Genomic DNA, 22144 nt, shown 5'->3' with positions numbered 1-22144 from the left:
CAACCAACACCGGGGCAGGAGGGTCAACCGAGGGAACAACGGGCACCACATATCTCCGCAACAAAGATCTATGGAAAACATTATGAATGGCAAAAGAGGCTGGAAGAGCCAAACGAAAAGACACCGGATTAATAATTTCAGAAATTTTAAAAAGGACCAATAAACCGAGGCTTAAACTTAGGAGAAGAAACCTTCATAGGAACATGACGAGAAGACAACCAAACCAAATCCCCCACACAAAGCCGGGGACCAACACACCGACGGCGGTTAGCAAAACGTTGAGCCCTTTCCTGAGACAACGTCAAATTGTCCAACACGAGTCCAAATCTGCTGCAGCCTGTCCACCACAGAATCCACACCAGGACAATCAGAAGGCTCAACCTGCCCAGAAGAAAAACGAGGATGAAAACCAAAATTACAAAAGAAAGGTGAAACCAAAGTAGCCGAACTAGCCCGATTATTAAGGGCAAACTCGGCCAACGGCAAGAAAGACACCCAATCATCCTGATCAGCAGACACAAAGCATCTCAAATAGGTCTCCAAGGTCTGATTAGTTCGCTCAGTTTGGCCATTAGTCTGAGGATGAAACGCCGAAGAAAAAGACAAATCAATGCCCATCCTAGCACAAAAGGCCCGCCAAAATCTAGAGACAAACTGAGAACCTCTGTCAGACACAATATTCTCCGGAATGCCATGCAAACGGACCACATGCTGAAAAAATAATGGAACCAGATCTGAGGAGGAAGGTCAGACATCTTCTGGGAAACAGGAAGATCCGAAATAAAATCCATGGAAATATGCGTCCAGGGCCTCTCAGGGACCGGCAAAGGCAAAAGCAACCCACTAGCGCGGGAACAGCAAGGCTTGGCCCGGGCGCAAGTCCCACAGGACTGCAAAAAAGCACGCACATCGTGCGACAAGGAAGGCCACCAAAAGGACCTAGCAACCAAATCTCTGGTACCAAAAATCCCAGGATGACCAACCAACACTGAACAATGAACCTCAGAAATTACCTTACTTGTCCATCTATCAGGAACAAACAGCTTCCCCACTAGACAGCGGTCATGCCTATCAGCCTGAAATTCCTGAAGCACCCGCCGCAAATCAGGGGAGATAGCAGAAAGAATCACCCCCTCCTTAAGAATGCCAACCGGCTCAAGGACTCCAGGAGAATCAGGCGAAAAACTCCTAGAGAGGGCATCAGCCTTAACATTCTTAGATCCCGGAAGATACGAGACCACAAAATCAAAACGGGAGAAAAACAGGGACCATCGAGCCTGTCTAGGATTCAGCCGCTTGGCCGACTCGAGGTAAATCAGATTCTTATGATCGGTCAGGACCACAACACGGTGTTTAGCTCCCTCAAGCCAATGTCGCCACTCCTCAAACGCCCACTTCATAGCCAACAACTCCCGATTGCTGACATCATAATTGCGTTCCGCAGGCGAAAACGTTCTGGAAAAAAAGCACACGGTTTCATCAAAGAGCCATCAGACTCCCTCTGAGACAAAACGGCCCCTGCCCCAATCTCAGAAGCGTCGACCTCAACCTGAAAAGGAAGAGAAACATCCGGCTGACGCAACACAGGGGCAGAAGTAAATCGGCGTTTAAGCTCCTGAAAGGCCTCAACAGCCTCAGAGGACCAATTCGTCACATCAGCGCCTTTCTTCGTCAAATCAGTAAGGGGCTTAACCACACTGGAAAAGTTGGCAATGAAACGGCGATAGAAATTAGCAAAGCCCAAAAATTTTTGAAGACCCTTCACAGATGTGGGTTGGATCCAGTCATGAATAGCTTGGACCTTAACAGGATCCATTTCTATAGACGAGGGAGAAAAAATAAAACCCAAAAAAGAGACCTTCTGAACTCCGAATAGGCACTTAGACCCCTTCACAAATAAAGCATTATCACGAAGGATCTGGAATACCATCCTGATCTGCTTCACATGAGACTCCCAATCATCGGAAAATATCATCCAAATATACAACCATGAATTTATCAAGATAATTGCGGAAAATATCATGCATGAAAGATTGGAACACAGATGGAGCATTAGAGAGCCCAAATGGCATCACAAGGTATTCAAAATAGCCTTCGGGCGTATTAAATGCAGTTTTCCATTCGTCACCCTGTTTAATACGAACAAGATTATATGCCCCTCGGAGTTCAATCTTAGTAAACCAACTAGCCCCCTTAATCTGAGCAAACAAATCAGTAAGCAAAGGCAAGGGGTATTGGAATTTGACCGTGATCTTATTAAGAAGTCGATAATCAATACAGGGTCTCAAAGAGCCATCCTTCTTAGCAACAAAAAAGAAACCCGCTCCCAATGGTGACGAAGAGGGCCGAATATGCCCTTTCTCCAAAGATTCCTTAGCATAGCTCCGCATGGCGGCATGCTCTGGCACAGACAGATTGAAAAGTCGGCCCTTAGGGAACTTGCAACCAGGAATCAAGTTAATAGCACAATCACAGTCCCTGTGCGGAGGAAGGGAACTGGACTTGGGCTCATCAAATACATCCTGGAAATCCGACAAAAACTCAGGGACCTCAGAAGAGGGGGAAAAGGAAATTGACATCAAAGGAACGTCACTATGTACTCCTCGACAACCCCAACTAGTCACTGACATAGTTTTCCAATCCAGCACCGGATTATGTTCCTGTAACCATGGAAATCCCAGTACAACAACATCATGCAGGTTATGCAACACCAGAAAACGGCAATCTTCCTGATGTGCAGGAGCCATGTACATAGTCATCTGCGTCCAGTACTGAGGTTTATCCTTGGCCAAGGGTGTAGCATCAATACCCCTCAAAGGAATAGGGCTCTGCAAAGGCTGCAAGGAAAAACCACAGCGCCTGGCGAATTCTAAGTCCATTAAGTTCAGGGAAGCGCCTGAATCCACAAATGCCATGACAGAAAAGGACGACAATGAGCAAATCAGGGTCACAGATAAAAGAAATTTAGGCTGTATAGTACTAATGGTAACAGACCTAACGACTCTCTTAGTACGCTAAAGGTACCGTCACACTGAACGATATCGTTAACGATATCGTTGCTTTTTGTGACGTAGCAACGATATCGTTAAGGAAATCGTTCTGTGTGACAGCGACCAACGATCAGGCCCCTGCTGGGAGATCGTTGGTCGCTGAGGAAAGTCCAGCACTTTATTTCGTCGCTGGACTTCCCGCTGACATCGCTGGATCGGCGTGTGTGACACCGATCCAGTGATGTCTTCACTGGTAACCAGGGTAAACATCGGGTTACTAAGCGCAGGGCCGCGCTTAGTAACCCGATGTTTACCCTGGTTACCAGCATAATCGTTAAAAAAAACAAACACTACATACTTACCTTCAGCTGTCTGTCCCCGGCGCTGTGCTTCTCTGCACTCCTCCTGCATCCTGTGTCAGCGCCGGCAGCCGGAAAGCACAGCGGTGACGTCACCGCTCTGCTTTCCGGCCGCTGGGCTTACACAGGGTAGAGAAGCAGAGCGCCGAGGGACAGAGAGCGGAAGGTAAGTATGAAGTGTTTGTTTGTTTTTTACTTTAACGCTTTTAACCAGGGTAAACATTGGGTTACTAAGCGCGGCCCTGCGCTTAGTAACCCGATGTTTACCCTGGTTACCGGCATCGTTGGTCGCTGGAGAGCGGTCTGTGTGACAGCTCTCCAGCGACCAAACAGCGACGCTGCAGCGATCCGGATCGTTGTCGGTATCGCTGCAGCGTCGCTCAGTGTGACGGTACCTTTAGGGCAATCAGAGATAATATGAGCCGAATCACCACAGTAAAAACACAGTCTATTCTGACGTCTGAATTCCTGCCGTTCTATTCTAGTCAAAATCCTATCACATTGCATAGGTTCAGGACTTTGCTCAGAGGATACTGCCATATGGTGCACAGCTTTGCGCTCGCGCAGACGCCGATCAATCTAAATGGCTAGAGACATAGATTCGCTCAAACCGGCAGGCGTAGGAAAGCCCACCATAACATCTTTAAGGGTTTCAGAAAGACCTTTTCTGAAAATAGCAGCCAGAGCCTCTTCATTCCATTTAGTGAGCACAGACCATTTTCTAAATTTCTGGCAGTATAACTCTGCCGCTTCTTGACCTTGACACAAGGCCAACAGGGTTTTTTCTGCATGATCCACAGAATTAGGTTCGTCATACAATAATCCGAGCGCTTGAAAAAATGCATCTACATTCAATAATGCCGGATCCCCTGCTTCAAGAGAAAAAGCCCAGTCCTGAGGGTCACCACGCAGCAAGGATATGATGATTTTTACTTGCTGAATGGGATCACCAGAAGAACGGGGTTTCAAAGCAAAAAACAATTTGCAGTTATTTTTAAAGTTCAAAAACTTGGATCTGTCCCCAAAAAACAAAATCAGGAGTAGGAATTCTAGGCTCTAAAGCCGGAGTCTGGACAACGTAGTCCTGGATACTCTGTACTCTTGCAGCCAGTTGATCCACACGAGAAAACAAACCCTGAACATCCATGCCAGAGCACATATCCTGAACCACCCAGATATCAAGAGGAAAAAAAAAGACAAACCAGAGCACAGAAAAAAAATGGTTCAGAACTTTCTTTTCCTTCTTTTGAGATACATTTAAATCATTTTTGGCCACTTGTACTGTTATGATACGGTGGTCTAGGAGCAACATGGAACGAGCTCTAAAGGAAATGGTAACTGTACTGACCGCAGTCCCTAAGCTCAACACAACACTAGAAGTAGCCGTGGAATGCTCCTAACTCTCCCTAGGCATCTCGTCACAGCCTAAGAGCTAACTACCCCTAAAGAAAAAAGCAGGAAAGCTATCTTGCCTCAGAGAAAATCCCCAAAGGATAGATTAGCCCCCCACAAATAATGACTGAGTGGAGAGGGAAAAGACATACACAGAATGAAACCAGGATGAGCACAGGAGGCCAGTCTAGCTAAATAGATAGGACAGGATGGAATACTGTGCGGTCAGTATAAAACACTACAAAAATCTACACAGAGTTTACAAAAAAATCTCCACACCTGACTAAAGGTGTGGAGGGCAAATCTGCCTCCCAGAGCTTCCAGCAAGACAGAATTAATTCACCCTGATAAGCTGGAAAAACATAGAAAGCACAGAATGGATAAGTCAACAATCTCTGGACAGAAAATAGCAAGCCAAAACTTAGCTTTGCTGAACTGGTCAGGATAACAGGGAAATCCAAAGAGATGGGAATCCAACCAGGAACCATTTACAAGTGGCACTGGCTGAAGAAAGAGCCAGGCCTAAATAGCCGAGCAGAAGAGACGATAAGTGGAGGCAGCTGATGACAGCTCACTCCAAGGAGCAGCCATACCACTAGAAACCACAAGAGGGAGCCCAAGAGCAGAACTCACAAAAGTGCCACTTACAACCACCGGAGGGAGCCCAAGAGCGTTATTCACAACAGGGTGGGTCTGTCCATTCCTTGGTATCCTTCTGTGGGAAGGGGTACCTCGCCTCCAGATATTTGCGATTAGCAAATTTTTTCTCAGGCTGTGAGAGCTGCTTTTTAAGGATCGCCTTAAAGTCTGGGTGATTAGAGAAAACCTTAGGCGGCTTCAGAGGTCCTTCGATGGAAATCTTGTGTTCTGGGGCCTCTGGTGGCTGATCAGAAAGGTCCAGCACCAGATGGATGGAAAAGATTAAGTCCTCAACTAGCGCTGCATCACTAGGAGGGATTGGGATCAGGGACCCCTCCGTTTCCTTGTCTGAGTCGGAGTCACAGATGCCTTCCGAATCCAGTGCATCACTGAGGCGTCCCCTGCTGGGTGAGCTGGGGCGGAGGCCTTCTCTGGTCAGGGATTGCGGAGATCTGCATTGTCTGCCCCTGGAAGGGGACGGTCTAGATGACCTAGAACTACGATGTCTCTCCCTAGAAGGGGATGATTGTGTGCTATGGGATGACGCAGATGAACGTGACCTGTGGGTCTGCTTGCGTCCTGACCTAGACGTGGATGTGCCTGGGTCGTCCTGTCCCTCAGTCCAGCTCTCCCTTTTGCTGGGTAGCGGTCATGGTCATAGCCGAGGCATGACTCTGCAGAGCCTGAAGCAATGTGGAGGTTAGGTTATCTATAGACTGCGTCATAGATTGCGACATCTGAGTGACCCATTCCTGCGTGGCATTAGACACAAGCATTGGCAGGGGCCTCTTGGGGCTCTGACACAGTAGTCTGAGTGCAGTCGTGGCAGTGCGGGTATGTGCTGCCACTGGAGAGAGCGGTCCCGCAGGCTGTGCAGACTGCATAATAGCAGTCCTATAAAGAAATAGAGGTATTAAATGGCAACATCACCTAAAATCTATATTAATATTAATATTGCCCTATAATGGATCCATAAAAAACCCAGTCGTATAACATTACATAGAAAGGGAGTGTGGAAACCACATAAAGAACGACCAAAATGAGGTATTAATACATAAACATCTTTATTGACAAACAAAGTTACAATCCTAAAAAAGCCTAAATAGGCTTGAGACAAAAAACAGAACAAGGTGAAGTAATGGTGGCGATTGCCCCAACCAGTCGCCACTATGTCTGAAAAACGTGCGGACCAGAGAACTAAGGCTGCCAAAAAGGACGCTAATGAGGATAAATTCTATACCTAGAAATATCTATAAATCCTAGTACATACATATATGATATACCTAACGGGATGACAAAAACAATGTAAATAAAAATAAATACCACAATGCGGTGCAAGCGGCAATGTCAATGATGATATAACCGTATGCAGCCAATAACGCCACTCCAAATATGTATAAAGAATATCACACCTAACTATGTCCCTCCCCCATCGTAACCTAAGACCGTGCAACTCCCCATATGGCTGCCCGGTGAATACCAGGACTAGTCGCCGCTATGCGGCTGGAAGTTTTACCTGTAACAGGGGGGTACTGGTTGGCAGCCCGGTCTGGTCCCACACGTGCACCCGACGCGCGTTTCGGAGCGGAGGCTCCTTCGTCAGGATAATAGCAGTCCTGCCTGGTTCTCTTGGACCTTGAGTCTGGCATAGTGCACAGAGTGCAAAAGAGCTGGCTATGCAGAGCACCTTACAGGGGTAGCTATGCAGAGGAGCCTTATAGGGAATATGGATTCACAGCCGAGTAAAACAACCCAGCTGTGATCTTACCCCACCAGTTTGCTCCTACGTCCAGCGCCGAAGAACCACAGTCCTGTGCCCCCCGGAGACTGACTGGCTTGCCTGGTCCTGCTGACCGGGAGATGCAGGGTTAATCCTTGCTGCAGTAGAAATGGCAGCCGAGGAGAAGAGGCAGGGGGGGAAGGGGGCGGAGAGCTGAGGAAAAAGGTGGCAAAGCTGTGTAAAAACGCGCCCTTTCTGTCTCGATCCGCCCCCTCTATGACACTGTAGAGTGTCAGATTTGTCATCCGGGGGGCGGAGATGAGGCAGCAGCTTCAGCTAGGCCGAAGCTGTGGCCTAAATTAGATGCTTGATGCCCAGAAAGGCTGCAGGCCGGCGCGGAGGTCCAGGAGGGGGTCGGATCTGAACCGGACCCCCCCCCCCCCGGATTTAAAGGCAGGATAGCGGTGGGGCTATAAGCAGAAAGGGGAGCCCTGTAAGGGGTCCCCCTGAGGCAGTATAGAGCTGGTGCTGCCGCAGTTACAGGGGCGCAGGGAGCCCTGTGTCTCTATTGTGCCATGCCTGCCTTCACTCCCCCCGGCCCCAACAGGAGAACGCAGCTGGGCTGGGGTCCCTGGATGCAGGCGCAGTGTGCTGGCCCATTGCTGGGAGCTGCAGAGTGCTGCCTGTACAGGCCCCACCTGAGGCATCTCAACCTAATGCCCCCAGCGGGGGATTAGGGAGGGTGCTGCTATGACCTTCAGGGGGCTTCATCCTCGCCTCGACCTCAACCCAGAAACCAAAAGGAATTGGGGAAGGAGGGGGGTTCTCGACTTCGAACCAGCACCTGAGGGACTGGGGAAAGAGCGACATAGGGAATAGCCATCTCGACTTCAACCGGGCACCCCGTAATAGGGGGCCAAGGAAGGAGCCATGCCGAGAGTCTCACAGGAGACCCACTTTTCTTCATCTGTAATCCGTTAGAAAAAAACGGAGTGAAAAATCTTAGGTGTGCCTCCTATGCGACACTAAGCAAAAACTGGAGAAGGCTGACGCCGTCCAGGGGTGTATACTGCAGAGGAGGAGCCACGGTTAATCTTTTTCAGATTATGCATAGTGTCGCCTCCTAGCGGACAGCAGCATAACACCCATGGTCCTGTGTCCCCCAATGAGGCGACAGAGTAATAAAATAAAAAAAAGTTGGGGTCTGAGAACAGACCCAAGTGCCTCCTACAGACACTAAGCAAGAACTGGGTCGTTACTGGCCAGTCAAGGGGTGTATACTGCAGAGGAAGAGTTAATTCTTCGTGTTTAGTGTCCTCCTAGTGGCAAGCAGCATAACACCCATGGTCCTGTGTCCCCCAATGAGGCGTTGGAGAAAGTGCTATAAAAGAGGGGAAGGAGGAGGACGAGCTATAGAGGCAAAAGGAAATTTTGCTGCAAGTTCTCCTGAAATTACATTTCAGGGCCCCAACTGGAGTGAAAATGTGAAAAGTTGGGCTGCGCCAAAATTTTTGGTGACTTTTCAAGGTGTTTTATTGCTAAGATTTACTACTTTGCACACACAAAATAAAATACTTTATAAAATAGTATTTTCTTTTTTTACCATAACATATCATTTTTTCCACAGACAGAGCTGTAGGATGGTTTGTTTTTTTGCTAGACAAGCACTAGTCTTCACCGGTACCAATCTTGGGAACATAAGACGTTTCAATCATCTTTTACTGTATTTTGGGGGGAACAGGAAACAAATTCTGGCATTGTTTTTTTTCTTTTACCACCACTCACTATGTGAGATATAACTTTTATATAGTATTTTTTATAGGAAAATTAATTTTAAAAACAGGAAACAAATCTGGTAAGGGTGGGAGCGTCTTTATATTCTAACAGCCATTTTTTTTAATACAGTGCTTTGTTTTTTTAACGCTATATTGGGATACTTTTTGGTAACTTTTTATTTCATTTTATCGAGGGGCAGGGTTGAGCAAAAACAGAAAATCTAGCATTGTTTTACACACTGGGCATTTTTTCAGCGTTTTTTTCTGCAGCAAAACTTTCTTAGCACGAAAAACTGCAGAAAAAAAAAGTATGTTTTCTTTGTTTTTTCTTGCTGAGTTTTTGATGCTTTTTTGCGGCGGTTTTGGCATGATAGATTTGTGTCTTGTGCATGCTGATAAAGTTTAGTGTAGAAAGAAAAAAGTCCCTGTTCCACAGAATCAGGTTTTGGCACAAAACACAGCAAAACCTGATACCTGCGTATTTCAGCGTTTTTTAACACCCGTTAATTTCAATGGGTGAAAAATGCTGAAAAAGTGACAGCTCCATTGTGCAAAAAAAAAAACATGTAAATCATAAAGACAAGATGATAAAAAAACAAGCTGTGCACATGAGATTTCTGAAATCTCACACTTTGTTGATACTGTAAAACAAAGCTGAAAATTTTCATTAGTAAAAAATAAAAAAAAAATGCTGCAAAAATGCCTAGTGTTGGGGGGTGGGGGAGTGGGAGGGGGATTTTTTTTCCAGATGAAGACACTTTTTATTGGGAGACATGATTTTTTTTTTCATTAATATTTAGAGAATTTAACATGCAATCCATTGATTACATAGATAAGTCATTGCTGTACTAATGTAGTGCAGGGTATTACCTCCGTTTTCGATGGACAGATCCCCCTTAAACCCTGACTCTTTCAAAATCCATTAAGTTTTCATCGATGATGGACCTGAAGGCCACTGTTAGATCTTTGGTTGCCACAGCAACCCATTATCACCCTGTAATTTTGGTGTGAGGGATTTGATGGAGAGCTCAAGAAACAGGCCAACAGAGAGAGTGTGATTTTGCATTAAAGGGTTAATGATATTTTCATGGAACTGTACACTGTATACCTTGGAGAATATATTTGGTTAGCCCATTTTTACCAGTCTTCTTAAAGGGAACCTGTCACCCCGAAAATCGAGGGGGAGGTAAGCCCACCGGCATCAGGGGCTTATCTGCAGCATTCTGTAATGCTGTAGATAAGCCCCCGATGTTACCTGAAAAAGGAGAAAAAGACGTTATATTATACTCACCCAGGGGCGGTCCCGCTGCTGGTCAGGTCGGATGGGCGTCTCTGGTCCGCTGCGGCGCCTCCCATCTTCATTACAAGACGTCCTCTTCTGATCTTCAGCCACGGCTCCGGCGCAGGCAGAGGGCAGACAAAGTACTGCAGTGCGCAGGCGCCGGGCCTCTGACCTTTCTGGCGCCTGCGCACTGCAGTACTATCCTCTGCCCTCAAGAGGGCAAAGCAAAGTACGCCTGCGCCGGAGCCGTGGCTGAAGATCAGAAGAGGACGTCTTGTAATGAAGATGGGAGGTGCCGCAGCGGACCAGAGACGCCCATCCGACCTGACCAGCAGCGGGACCGCCCTTGGGTGAGTATAATATAATGTCTTTTTCTCCTTTTTCAGGTAACATCGGGGGCTTATCTACAGCATTACAGAATGCTGCAGATAAGCCCCTGATGCCGGTGGGCTTACCTCACCTGCGATTTTCGGGGTGACAGGTTCCCTTTAAACATAGCTACTAATTAGTGTAATCCAGGCTTAGATATAGGGTGAAATAAATCAGTAGCACCAACGGAAGCAAACACAACAGTACTCACTGAGCGAGAAAGAGTCCTTCACTTTTGGATTCAGTAGAGATTCACTTTCTTCTGAGTTTGTGTCTGAGCTCATGCTGGAAGTAAATTAAATTTTGAGAGGATAATGACTGAAATAATTCTATAATTTTGGCATTTTGCTTTTTTACATTTTAAGTAAAAAATACTATATACGTACAAATTCAATGACAGACTTTCCCCTCGATAACAGAAATGTAAGCTCTATTGGCCAAGTGACTGGACACTTCTAGCTATTTTCCTATGCCCCTGTTCAGAGATCGTTTCTGCAGACGGACACGTCACTCCTCCCTTGTAGTTTTGACTACATATATTCTGCATTGTGTGTACAATGTTTAAAAGGGAATCTGCCCTCTGATTCATGCTGACCAAACCTCAGGGAGCACAAATCAGATTCTGGCTGCATGATTGTTGGAGAATTACAGAGAAAATATAGCCGGAGACCATAGCTGGAGAATAGACAAGCCCAGCTCCAACCCGAATCTACAAACTTTTCTTGACTATTAACTAGTCTCTTGCTATGGGAGAGATTTTTCAATCACCTACAGCTGTGCTGAGAAGAGAAGACCAGGACAGCATGAATCAGATGACAGGTTCCCTTTAAAAAGAAAAATCCACAGTGAAGCACTATGTAAATCTATGTAACTCTCCAGTAAAATATACAGTTCTCTTCCAGGTTCTGGGGAGGACGCTGCCTGGAGGATAACTCTGCCTCCAGAGATTATTTTACATGAAGGGGAGTTTCCCTTTTTATAGATTTTAAAACCTTCAGCATATTTTACTGGAGATTTACATAGCATTTCACTGTGGATTTTTCTTTAAGAAAGGTCATTTATATAAAGTGATAAAAGATTATTTCTCAACACCACACATATGTATACACCAAGCACACACACACGCGACCGAAAGTGTTGGCACCCTTGAAATTGTTCTAGAAAAAGATGCATTTCTCCCAGAAAATTATTGCAATTGCACATGTTTTGTTATACATGATTATTTCCTTTGTGTGTATTGGAAGAACAACAGAAAAAAAAGAGTGAAAAATAAAAAGGCAAATTGGACATAATTTCAGTCAAAACTCCAAAAATGGTCCAGACAAAATTGTTGACACCCTCAACTTAATATTTGGTTGCATGCCCTTTGGGATAAATAACTGCAATCAATCGCTTCCTAGAACCATCAACAAGTTTCTTCTACATCTCAACTGGAATTTTTGACCACTCCTTTTGCAACCTGCTCCAGATCACTTATATTTGAAGGGTGCCTTCTCCCAACCTCACCATAGGTGTTCAATGGAATTTAGATCCGGACTCATTGCTTGTCACTTCAGAACTCTCCAGTGCTTTGTTTCAATCCATTTCTGGGTGCTTCTTGAAGTGTTTGTGGTCATTGTTCTGCTGGGAGACCCATGATCTAGGAGGCAAACCCAGCTTTTCGATACTGGATACTACAAAGCGACCCAAACTCTGAGGGTTATCTACAGATTTCATGATGCCTTGCACACAGTCAAGAGGCAGCAAAACAACCCCAGAACAACTTTGAACCTCCACAGTATTTGACTGTAGGTTGTGTGATCGTTTCTTAGTAAGCCTCATTCCGTTTACAGTAAACAGTAGAATGATGTGCTTTAAGAAAAAGCTCCATCTTGGTCTCATCTGTCCACAAGACAATTTCACAGAAGGAATTTGGCTTACTCAAGTACATTTTGGCAAACTGCAGCCTAGTTTTCTTATGTGTGTGTGTCAGCACTGAGGTCCTCCTGGGTTCCTACCACCATGTTTCATTTCATTCAAATGTCGACAGATAGGTCATGCTGACACTGACGCACCATGAGCCTGCAGAACAGCTTGAATTTCTTTGGAACTTTCTTTGTGGCTGCTTCTCCACCATCCAGACTAACCTGCGTTGCAACCTTTCATCAATTATTCTCAGCCATCCAAACCAGGTAGATTAATTACAGTGTCATGGGTTGTAAACTTCTTGATTATGTTGTGCACTGTGGACAAAGGAACATCAAAATCCCTGGAGATGGACTTGTAACCTTGAGATTGTTACAAGTACTTAGGGTACCGTCACACTATACGATTTACCTACGATCACGACCAGCGATACGACCTGGCCGTGATCGTAGGTAAATCGTAGTGTGGTCGCTGGGGAGCTGTCACACAGACAGCTCTCCAGCGACCAACGATGCCGAGGTACCCGGGTAACCAGGGTAAACATCGGGTTACTAAGCGCAGGACCGCGCTTAGTAACCCGATGTTTACCCTGGTTACCAGCGTAAAAAAAAACAAACAGCACATACTTACATTCTGGTGTCCGTCAGGTCCCTTGCCGTCTGCTTCCCGCACTCACTGACTGCCGGCCGTAAAGTGAAAGCACGTCACCGCTGTGCTCTGCTTTCACTTTACAGCCGGCAGTCACTGAGTGCGGGAAGCAGACGGCAAGGGACCTGACGGACACCAGAATGTAAGTATGTGCTGTTTTTTTTTTTTTTTAGTTTTACGCTTGTAACCAGGGTAAACATCGGGTTACTAAGCGCGGTCCTGCGCTTAGTAACCCGATGTTTACCCTGGTTACAAGCGAACGCATCGCTAGATCGCATCGCTAGATCGGTGTCACACACACCGATCTAGCGATGCCAGCGGGAGATCCAGCGACAAAAGAAAGTTCTAAACGATCTGCTACGACGTACGATTCTCAGCAGGATCCCTGATCGCTGCTGCGTGTCAGACACAGCGATATCGTAACGATATCGCTGGAACGTTACGAATCGTACCGTTGTAGCGATCGAAATGGCAGTGTGTGACGGTACCCTTAGACAGTTCGCTAATCCTCTTTCTGTTCTCCATGCTTAATAAAATTCAAGAGTGAAATAGAGACTTATCCAAGTAACACAAAAAAGAGAAGGGGTTAATGAGCTCCCCTCATTGAGTTGTGTGTGACACAACCATTATAAAGACTTGTAGTCAAGATTCTGCATCTTCCATACGACAGTGTCAGGGAAAAAAATGCCAGGGCAATGGAAGTTTTCTGCGCTTACTAATGAAATGACATCCACTTCGGGTATAAAATGCTGATTTATTGTCAACACGTTTCAGAGTCACACCGACTCCTTCAGGACATCCATACCTAAAAAAAAAAAAAAAAAAAAAGAAGCTCCAAGCTTAGTGTGGCAGATAGAGACACACAATGCAAAGTGAGTAAACTTCTCTCCTTTTTATCTGATTTTAGGTGTGATTTTCATATTACCTACACCTGTTACTTGCCACAGATGAGTTTGAATGAACATCACATGCTTGAAATAAAATTGCTTACTCACAACTTTGGTAAGGAGCCAACAATTTTGGGCGTTTGTGTAAAATTATGTCCAATTTCCCTTTTTTTTTTGTGCTGTACCAGTACACACAAGTGAAATAAACATGTGTCTAACAAAACAAGTGTAATTGCAATAATTTTCTGGGAAAAATTCAAGGGTACCAACACTTTTGGCCATGACTGTATACTAACCAGGAGCTCTTACATACGGATATCCTCACTAATATATACCACCAGGAGATTATACATTCTGTTGTCCTTACTAATATACAGCCTTGAGAAAGGCATCAGCCGAAATGCGCGTTGGGGTGGGCAGGAGCTGGGTGCAAATCTATCCATACTTTCTAATCTACAGGTATGTACCACTATATGTATGTATAATTATATTTGACAATTCTTTGCCAGCAATACATGATACTTATTTGGCTGTACTGTTTTTACATATCCGAGATAGGTACTAATAAGATCATTAATATTAGATATTAGTATGTGCACCCACTTGTGTCCTATTTTGCGTGCTGAGGATGTCATGGGGGACCCTCTCTCTGCTGTTTTATACCTGTTGTGATTAATAAAAGTTTTTTCTGTAATTTACATATAATATACAGTGAAGGAAATAAATTATTTGATCTCTTGTTGATTTTGTAAGTTTGCCCGCTGACTAAGACATGAACAGTCCATAATTTTAGGAGTAGGTTAATTTTAACATTGAGAGATCAAATATCAAAAATGAAATCTAGAAAATCAAATTGTATAAATTATATAAATTTATTTGCATTTTGCAGTGAGAAATAAGTATTTGATCTCTCTGGCAAACACGACTTAATACTTGGTGGCAAAACCCTAGTTGACAAGCACAGCAGTCAGAAATTTTTTGTAGTTGATTATGAGGTTTGTGCACATATCAGGAGGAATTTTGGTCCACTCCTCTTTGCAGAGCATCTCAAAATCATTAAGATTTTGAGGCTGTCGCTTAGCAACTCGGAGCTTCAATTCCCTCCGTAAGTTTTCTATGGGATTAAGGTCTGGAGACTGGCTAGGCCACTCCATGACCTTAATGTGCTTCTTTTTGAGCCACTCCGTTGTTACCTTGGCTGTGTGTTTTGGGTCATTGTCTTGCTGGAAGACCCAGCCACGAGCCATTTTTAATGTCCTGGCGGAGAGAAGGAGGTTGTCACTCAGGATTTTACGGTACATGGCTCCATCCATTCTCCCAGTGATGCGGTGAAGTAGTCCTGTGCCCTGAGCAGAGAAACACCCCCAAAACATAATGTTTCCACCTCCATGCTTGACAGTGGTGACGGTGTTCTTTGGGTCAAAGGCAGCATTTCTCTACCTCCAAACACAGCGAGTTGAGTTAATGCCAAAGACCTCAATTTTTGTCTCATCTGACCACAGCACCTTCTCCCAATTACTCACAGAATCATCCAGGTGTTTATTGGAAAACTTCAGACGGTCTGCACATGTGCCTTTTTGAGTAGGGGGACCTTGTGGGCACTGCAGGATTTTAAACCTTAACAGCGTAGTGTGTAAGCAAAGGTTTTCTTGGTGACAGTGGTTCCAGCTGCATTGAGATCATTAAAAAGTTCCCCCTGTGTAGTTTTAGGCTGATCTCTCACCTTCCTCATGATCAACGATACCCCAAGAGGTGAGATTTTGCATGGTGCCCCAGATCGATGTCGATTGACAGTCATTTTGAATTTCTTCCATTTTCTTACTATTGCACCAACAGTTGTCTTCTTCTCACCCAGCGTAGCCCATTCCAGCTTTCTGCAGGTCTATGATCTTGTCCCTGACATCCTTATAAAGCTATTTGGTCTTGCCCATGTTGTAGAGGTTAGCATCTGACTGATTAATTTAGTCTGGAAAGGAGTCTTTTATAAAGGTGACTACCGTATATACTCGAGTATAAGCCGAGATTTTCAGCCCACTTTTTTGGGCTGAAAGTCCCCCTCTCGGCTTATACTCGAGTCATACCCAGGGGTCGGCAGGGGACGGGGAGCGGGAGCTGTCTAATTATACTCACCTGCTCCTGGCACGGTCCTTGCAGGTCCCTGCTTCCCAGCGTCCCTGCTTCTTCCTGTACTGAGCTGTCACATGGTACCGCTCATTACAGTAATGAATATGCTACTCCACCTCCCATAGGGGTGGAGCCGCATATTCATTACTGTAATAAGCGGTAATGGTGCCCGCCAGTACAGGAAGAAGCTGCAGCGCCGGGAATGCAGGGACTGCACCGTGCCAGGAGCAGGTGAGTATAATGGGGAGGGGAGCGCTGCGCAATATTCACCTGCTCCTCGTTCTTCAGTGTCTTCTGCAGGGACACTCAGGTCAGAGGGCGCGGTGACGTGGTTAGTGCGCACCCTCTGCCTGAATGTCAGTGCAGAAGACGCTGAAGATGGAGCGGCGCAGGAACGAGGAGCAGGTGAATATTGAAAGTGCCAGGGGCCTGAGCGACGGAGAGGTGAGTATGTGATTTTTTTTTATCGCAGCAACAGCAAATGGGGGAAGTGTCTGTATGGAGCCATAACGTTTGTGCAGCATTATATGGGGCAAGTGTCTATATGGGGCCATAATCAACGTTTGTGCAGCACTATATGGGGCAAGTTTCTGTATGGAGCATCTTATGGGACCATAATCAACGTTTGTGCAGCACTATAAGGGGCAAGTGTCTGTATGGAGCATCTTTTGGGGCCATAATCAACGTTTGTGCAGCACTATATGGGGCAAATGTCTGCTGCAGCACTATATGGGGCAAGTGTCTGTATGGGGCCATAATCAACGTTTGTGCAGCACTATATGGGGCAAGTGTCTATATGGGGCCATAATCAACGTTTGTGCAGCATTGTATGTGGCAAGTCTCTGTATGGAGCATCTTATTATTATTATTATTTATATAGCACCATTGATTCCATGGTGCTGTACATGAGAAGGGGTTACATACAAGTTACAGATATCACTTACAGTAACCAAACTAACAATTACAGACTGATACAGAGGGGTGAGGACCCTGACCTTGCGGGCTTACATTCTACAGGATTATGGGGAAGGAGACAGTAGGATCTTATTGGGCCATAACTTTTGTGCAGCACTATATGGGGCAAATATCTTTATGGAGCATCTTATGGGGCCATTATTATTATTATTATTTATTTATATAGCACCATTAATTCCATGGTGCTGTACATGAGAAGGGGTTACATACAGGGTTATAGATATCGTTTACAGTAAACAGGTTTACAGTGATACTGGTACAGAGGAGAGAGGACCCTGTCCTTGAGGACTTATATTCTATGGGATAGTGGGGAAGAGACAGAAGGTAGAGGTGAGGCAGTGGCTCTGGCGGTGGTGAGGCGGTGGCTCTGGCGGTGGTGGTTATTAACCTTTATGCAGGATTATATGGGGCATATTATAATATGGAGCATCTTATGGGCCCATCATGAACTGTATTGGAGCATTATATGGGCTCCTGATTCAATATGGATATTCAAAAACACTTAACATACTGATGTCTCAATTAATTTTACTTTTCTTGGTATCTATTTTTACTTTTGACATTTACCGGTAGCTGCTGCATTTCCCACCCTAGGCTTATACTCGAGTCATTAAGTTTTCCCAGTTTTTTTGTGGCACACACACTAGAGGACTTCCCACCAGTCCATCTCCCCCTCAGTTCTTCTGAAGCTGAAGCAGCCTCCACATCGGAAGCTACGACGGTAATAACATTATCAGTGTGGCTCCTGCTGTAGACACTGGGGAGTGGGAGCCCGGGGCAATTACCCACTTTGCATTTGTATGCCTAAGGGGTGTATGTGTATACTTCTTAATATACTGACATATGCATCTGATGTATGGCTAAATGTGATATAAATAGAGCTTTAATTCACCATGTTATAAATGTAACAGGCTCACAATCTAGCAAATCTGGAGCATGCAAATCAGGTTACAATATATTCCGCATTTCACTGTTTGCACAATCTTAGGGTGGATTTATAAGGGGCAGATATTGCAGAAGTCCATGTGCTTGCAGCCAACACAACTCCATTCAGTAGAGTGAAACTGTAGAAACTTTTGTAAATGCCATTCGCAATAGGACAGTCACAGAAATTTCTGCAGCAAAAAACTGCAACATGTGAAGATAACCTTGTCTGCTTATACTATAAAAACTTACGGCTGGCCAGACGAGGACGGAAGTGCTTCCTGTAAGTGAAAAAAATAGAATTTGTTACACCCAGTGCTTTACAGAGAATATATTCATTAACATTTGTACTCTCGTATTTGATGTTGATCAGAGAGAAGTTTTACACTCGAGTTTCCAAGCTAAATAATACTGGATACTACGGTAATTAAAATAACTTTACACCTTTTTTCTGTTTTCAGTCTCAATGTTGCATATATTATAGTTAACACCGGCTAATGGGGTTGTCGAATAAACAACATTTATCATATATCCATAGATGACAAATATATGATTGCTGGGTGTCCGGCTGATGAAATCCCCTCTGATCTGGAAAATCGGGGGTCCAAAGTGACCCGATTGAAGGAAGCGTTTCTGAGCATGTATGATCACTGCGCTACAAATTAACAATAACTCTCAGACAGTTAATTGACAGTTTTTGGGAAAGGGGTCACACATGCTCATTAACAGTTCATTTACATTACACAGGGCACTTCGGGAACCCCCATTCATGTGATAAGAGGGGGTCTCAGCAGACATACATTTATTACCTATGGGCAGCACGGTGGCGCAGTGGTTAGCACTGTAGCCTTGCAGTGCTGGGGTTCTGGGTTCTAATCCCACCCAGGATAACATCTGCAAAGAGTTTGTATGTTCTCTCCGTGTTTGCGTGGGTTTCCTCCAGGCACTCCGGTTTCCTCCCACATTCCAAAGACATACTGATAGGGATTGCAGATAGTGAGCCCCATCAGGGACAGTGATGATAATGTGTGCAAAACTGTAAAGCGCTGAGGAATATGTTAGCGCTATATAAAAATAAAGATTATTATTATTATTACCTACCATGAGGATAGGGTTTATGGGACAACCCTTTTAAAAGTGGTTTAGCTTTTCAATTACAGTATTAAAGAATTAAAGGGTTATTCCTAAAATATCAAGTTATCATCACTGATCCATAATACTAGCAACTTCAAGGTTCTGCAGCCCCTCCTTAGAGTTGAAGTGTTCATTTTTGACCATCACACTATTCATTGTCTACGGGACTGCTAGAGAAAGTAGTGTATCGCACGCAGCCATTTCTGGTAGTCCCTTAGAGAATGAATATAGTGGAGATTGAACATGTGCACCTTCATTCCATTAATCCATGCTTCAGAGCCTACTTCTTCAGGATGCAGAGCCCTGTCCTTGAGATCAATGGGGGTTACAATAGTCTGACTCCAGTGGAAAGAAGGAATGGAGAGATCTCTCTAATGAGCATGAAAGGAGAGAACCGAAGACCTTCCAAGACCTGATTGAGGTTCTCCAGATCCAGAATCTACTACGGTGGCCCAGAGATCACTCTGCCCAGGAGGGCAGTCCTGTCCGATGACCTACAAGTCAGGTTCTGGACAAGGATAGCCAAGGTATGAACCTGGCATTTGCGATTCAACTCTGTGACCTATACTAAGCTAAACTGATTAGCTGAGTGGCAGCTGCCCAGGTGTAGGCGGTTGGGGAGGCAGCCTTTTTCTAAGATGTATTCTTAGTGTCAGCCTTCTATTGGCAGCATATAACCCATTGTTCCCATGTCCCGAAATGAAGTGTCTGAGAAATGACATTTAAGCTGCCGTCACACTAGCAGTATTTGGTCAGTATTTTACATCAGTATTTCTCAGCCAAAACCAGCAATGGAACAATTAGAGAAAAAGTATAATAGAAACATATGCACCACTTCTGCATTTATCACCCGCTCCTGGTTTTGGCTTGCAAATACTGATGTAAAATACTGACCAAATACTGCTAGTGTGATGGCAGCCTTACTGTCTCATGGGAGTATCAGAATTATTCATGTTCTTCATGACAAGTGTCTTTAAAACTCAGAGCACCTTTGGCTGTTATGACGTGCTGCAAACAATGCATAGCCAAACAAAAGCTTCTGGCAATGTTCCTGAGGAATCTTAGCCCATTTTCCTTGGGCAATGGTCTCCAGTTCACAAATTTTCTTTGGGTTTGCACGAAACTGCATTCTTCAAATCCCACAAAATATTTTCAATGGGGTTCAAGTCAGGTGACTGACAACTGACCAACAGTCTTGGTGGACTATAATTCCAACAATACCTCATTGTCCTTTCGAAAGGTCCAACAATGCAGAAGCTTCAGCATCCTCACAGAAGACAATGTTTTCTCCTATGATTTCCTAATACTTATCTGAATCTATCTTGCCCTCAATACGCTGCAGGCTTTGGTTGCGGTCTTATGTTTTGTCTGTTTTATTGGCCAGTGTGAACATGCTCCAATTTTGCATGCATAATAACTTGACTCGTTAATTTCTTTCGGTTTAGGTCAGGACTCGTTCCTGCTCAGCCCTTCAGACAGGACGTCACTACGACGCAGGGTAAGGTTTAAATATTAGAGGTTAGGGCCATCCTGAACTTGGGCATAACCTGATGTTGGTGGGATGGCTTTTACTCTTTTTTTACCCAATGTTATTTACATGCACAATTGCTATTACTTATTTACTGACAGCAGGGTATTTATTCTGTTTTGTGTTTATTTCTGTTTTTCGGATAGTGTGAACATGCTCCGATTTTGCATGCGTACCAACTTGACTACAGTTACTGTCTTTTGGTTTAGTTTTGAGCCTGTAGAGGTGTAGTTAAGTCTTCGAGTTTTGCCATGTAGACATTCAATGTTTAGTACGCGCCTTTTATGTGCACACTGACACCTCACAGCCTGCTGCCACCAAATCTTGCTGCAGATCTTTTCTAGTCCGTCAAGGGGTTTTGACCATCAGCCTCTTCAGGAATCTGGCGGCAATCTGTGATGCAATCCTCTGCCTGCCACATCCAAGTACTATAGCCAGTGTTCCTTTTAAGGTACCTTCACACTAAACGATATCGCTAGCGATCCGTGATGTTGCAGCGTCCTCGCTAGCGATATCGTTCAGTTTGACACGCAGCAGCGATCAGAATCCTGCTGTGATGTCGTTGGTCGGGGCTAGAAGGCCAGAACTTTATTTGGTCTCTGGCTCTCCCGCTGACATCGCTGAATCGGCGTGTGTGACACCGATTCAGCGAGGTCTTCGCTGGTAACCAGGGTAAACATCGGGTTACTAAGCGCAGGGCCGCGCTTAGTAACCCGATGTTTACCCTGGTTACCATCCCAAAAGTAAAAAAAACAAACGCTTCATACTTGCCTTCCGCAGTCTGTCCTCCGGCGCTGTGCTTTCCTGCACTCACTGTGAGCACAGCGGCTGGAAAGCAGAGCGGTGACGTCACCGCTCTGCTTTCCGGCCGCTGTGCTCACAGTGAGTACAGTACAGAGAAGCAGAGCGCCGGGGACAGACAGCGGAAGGTAAGTATGAAGTGTTTGTTTGTTTTTTACTTTAACGCTTTTAACCAGGGTAAACATTGGGTTACTAAGCGCGGCCCTGCGCTTAGTAACCCGGTGTTTACCCTGGTTACCGGCATCGTTGGTCGCTGGAGAGCGGTCTGTGTGACAGCTCTCCAGCGACCAAACAGCGACGCTGCAGCGATCCGGATCGTTGTCTGGATCGCTGCAGCGTCGTTTAGTGTGAAGGTACCTTAACTCTTAACTTGTGATTTATGCTTCCAACTGTTTCACTAGAAACATTCAATGCCTTTGTTGTCTCTCTGCATGAACAAGGAACAAGTTGCAAACAATGAGCTTTTCACTTAACTTGTTGGACCACTCTCTCGAGAAACTAAAATATAACTGAACAGGAAGCCATTACCTTTGAAAAATAAGCTAAAATTCCTCAGGAGCACTGCCAGAAACTGGCGTTTGGATATGCATCACGTTTGCAGCAGGTCATAACAGCCAAATGTGCTCTGGTAAGTACTAAAGATATTTGACATGAAGGGGTTAAGTAATTCTGACACCGCAGTAGTCAATGCA

General features: G+C 45.0%; 1 protein-coding gene across 1 annotated transcript in view; it reads right to left on the bottom strand.

Annotated features, from left to right (window-relative positions):
* The window catches only part of PHF11 (PHD finger protein 11), a 234195-nt gene that overhangs the window by 114824 nt on the left and 97227 nt on the right, over positions 1-22144 (bottom strand). The window contains exons 19-21 of the mRNA XM_069759902.1: positions 18242-18270; positions 14570-14629; positions 10738-10811 (exon numbers count right to left, since the gene is read on the bottom strand). Of these exons, the coding sequence (XP_069616003.1) occupies positions 10738-10811; positions 14570-14629; positions 18242-18270 (163 nt within the window). The remainder of the gene's footprint in view (positions 1-10737; positions 10812-14569; positions 14630-18241; positions 18271-22144) is intronic.

This window comes from Ranitomeya imitator, chromosome 3 (assembly GCF_032444005.1).
Source record: "Ranitomeya imitator isolate aRanImi1 chromosome 3, aRanImi1.pri, whole genome shotgun sequence".
NCBI classification, from domain to species: Eukaryota; Metazoa; Chordata; class Amphibia; order Anura; family Dendrobatidae; genus Ranitomeya; species Ranitomeya imitator.
Note: the sequence above shows the minus strand (reverse complement) of the source record. Positions and strands in the feature narration are given on the sequence as shown.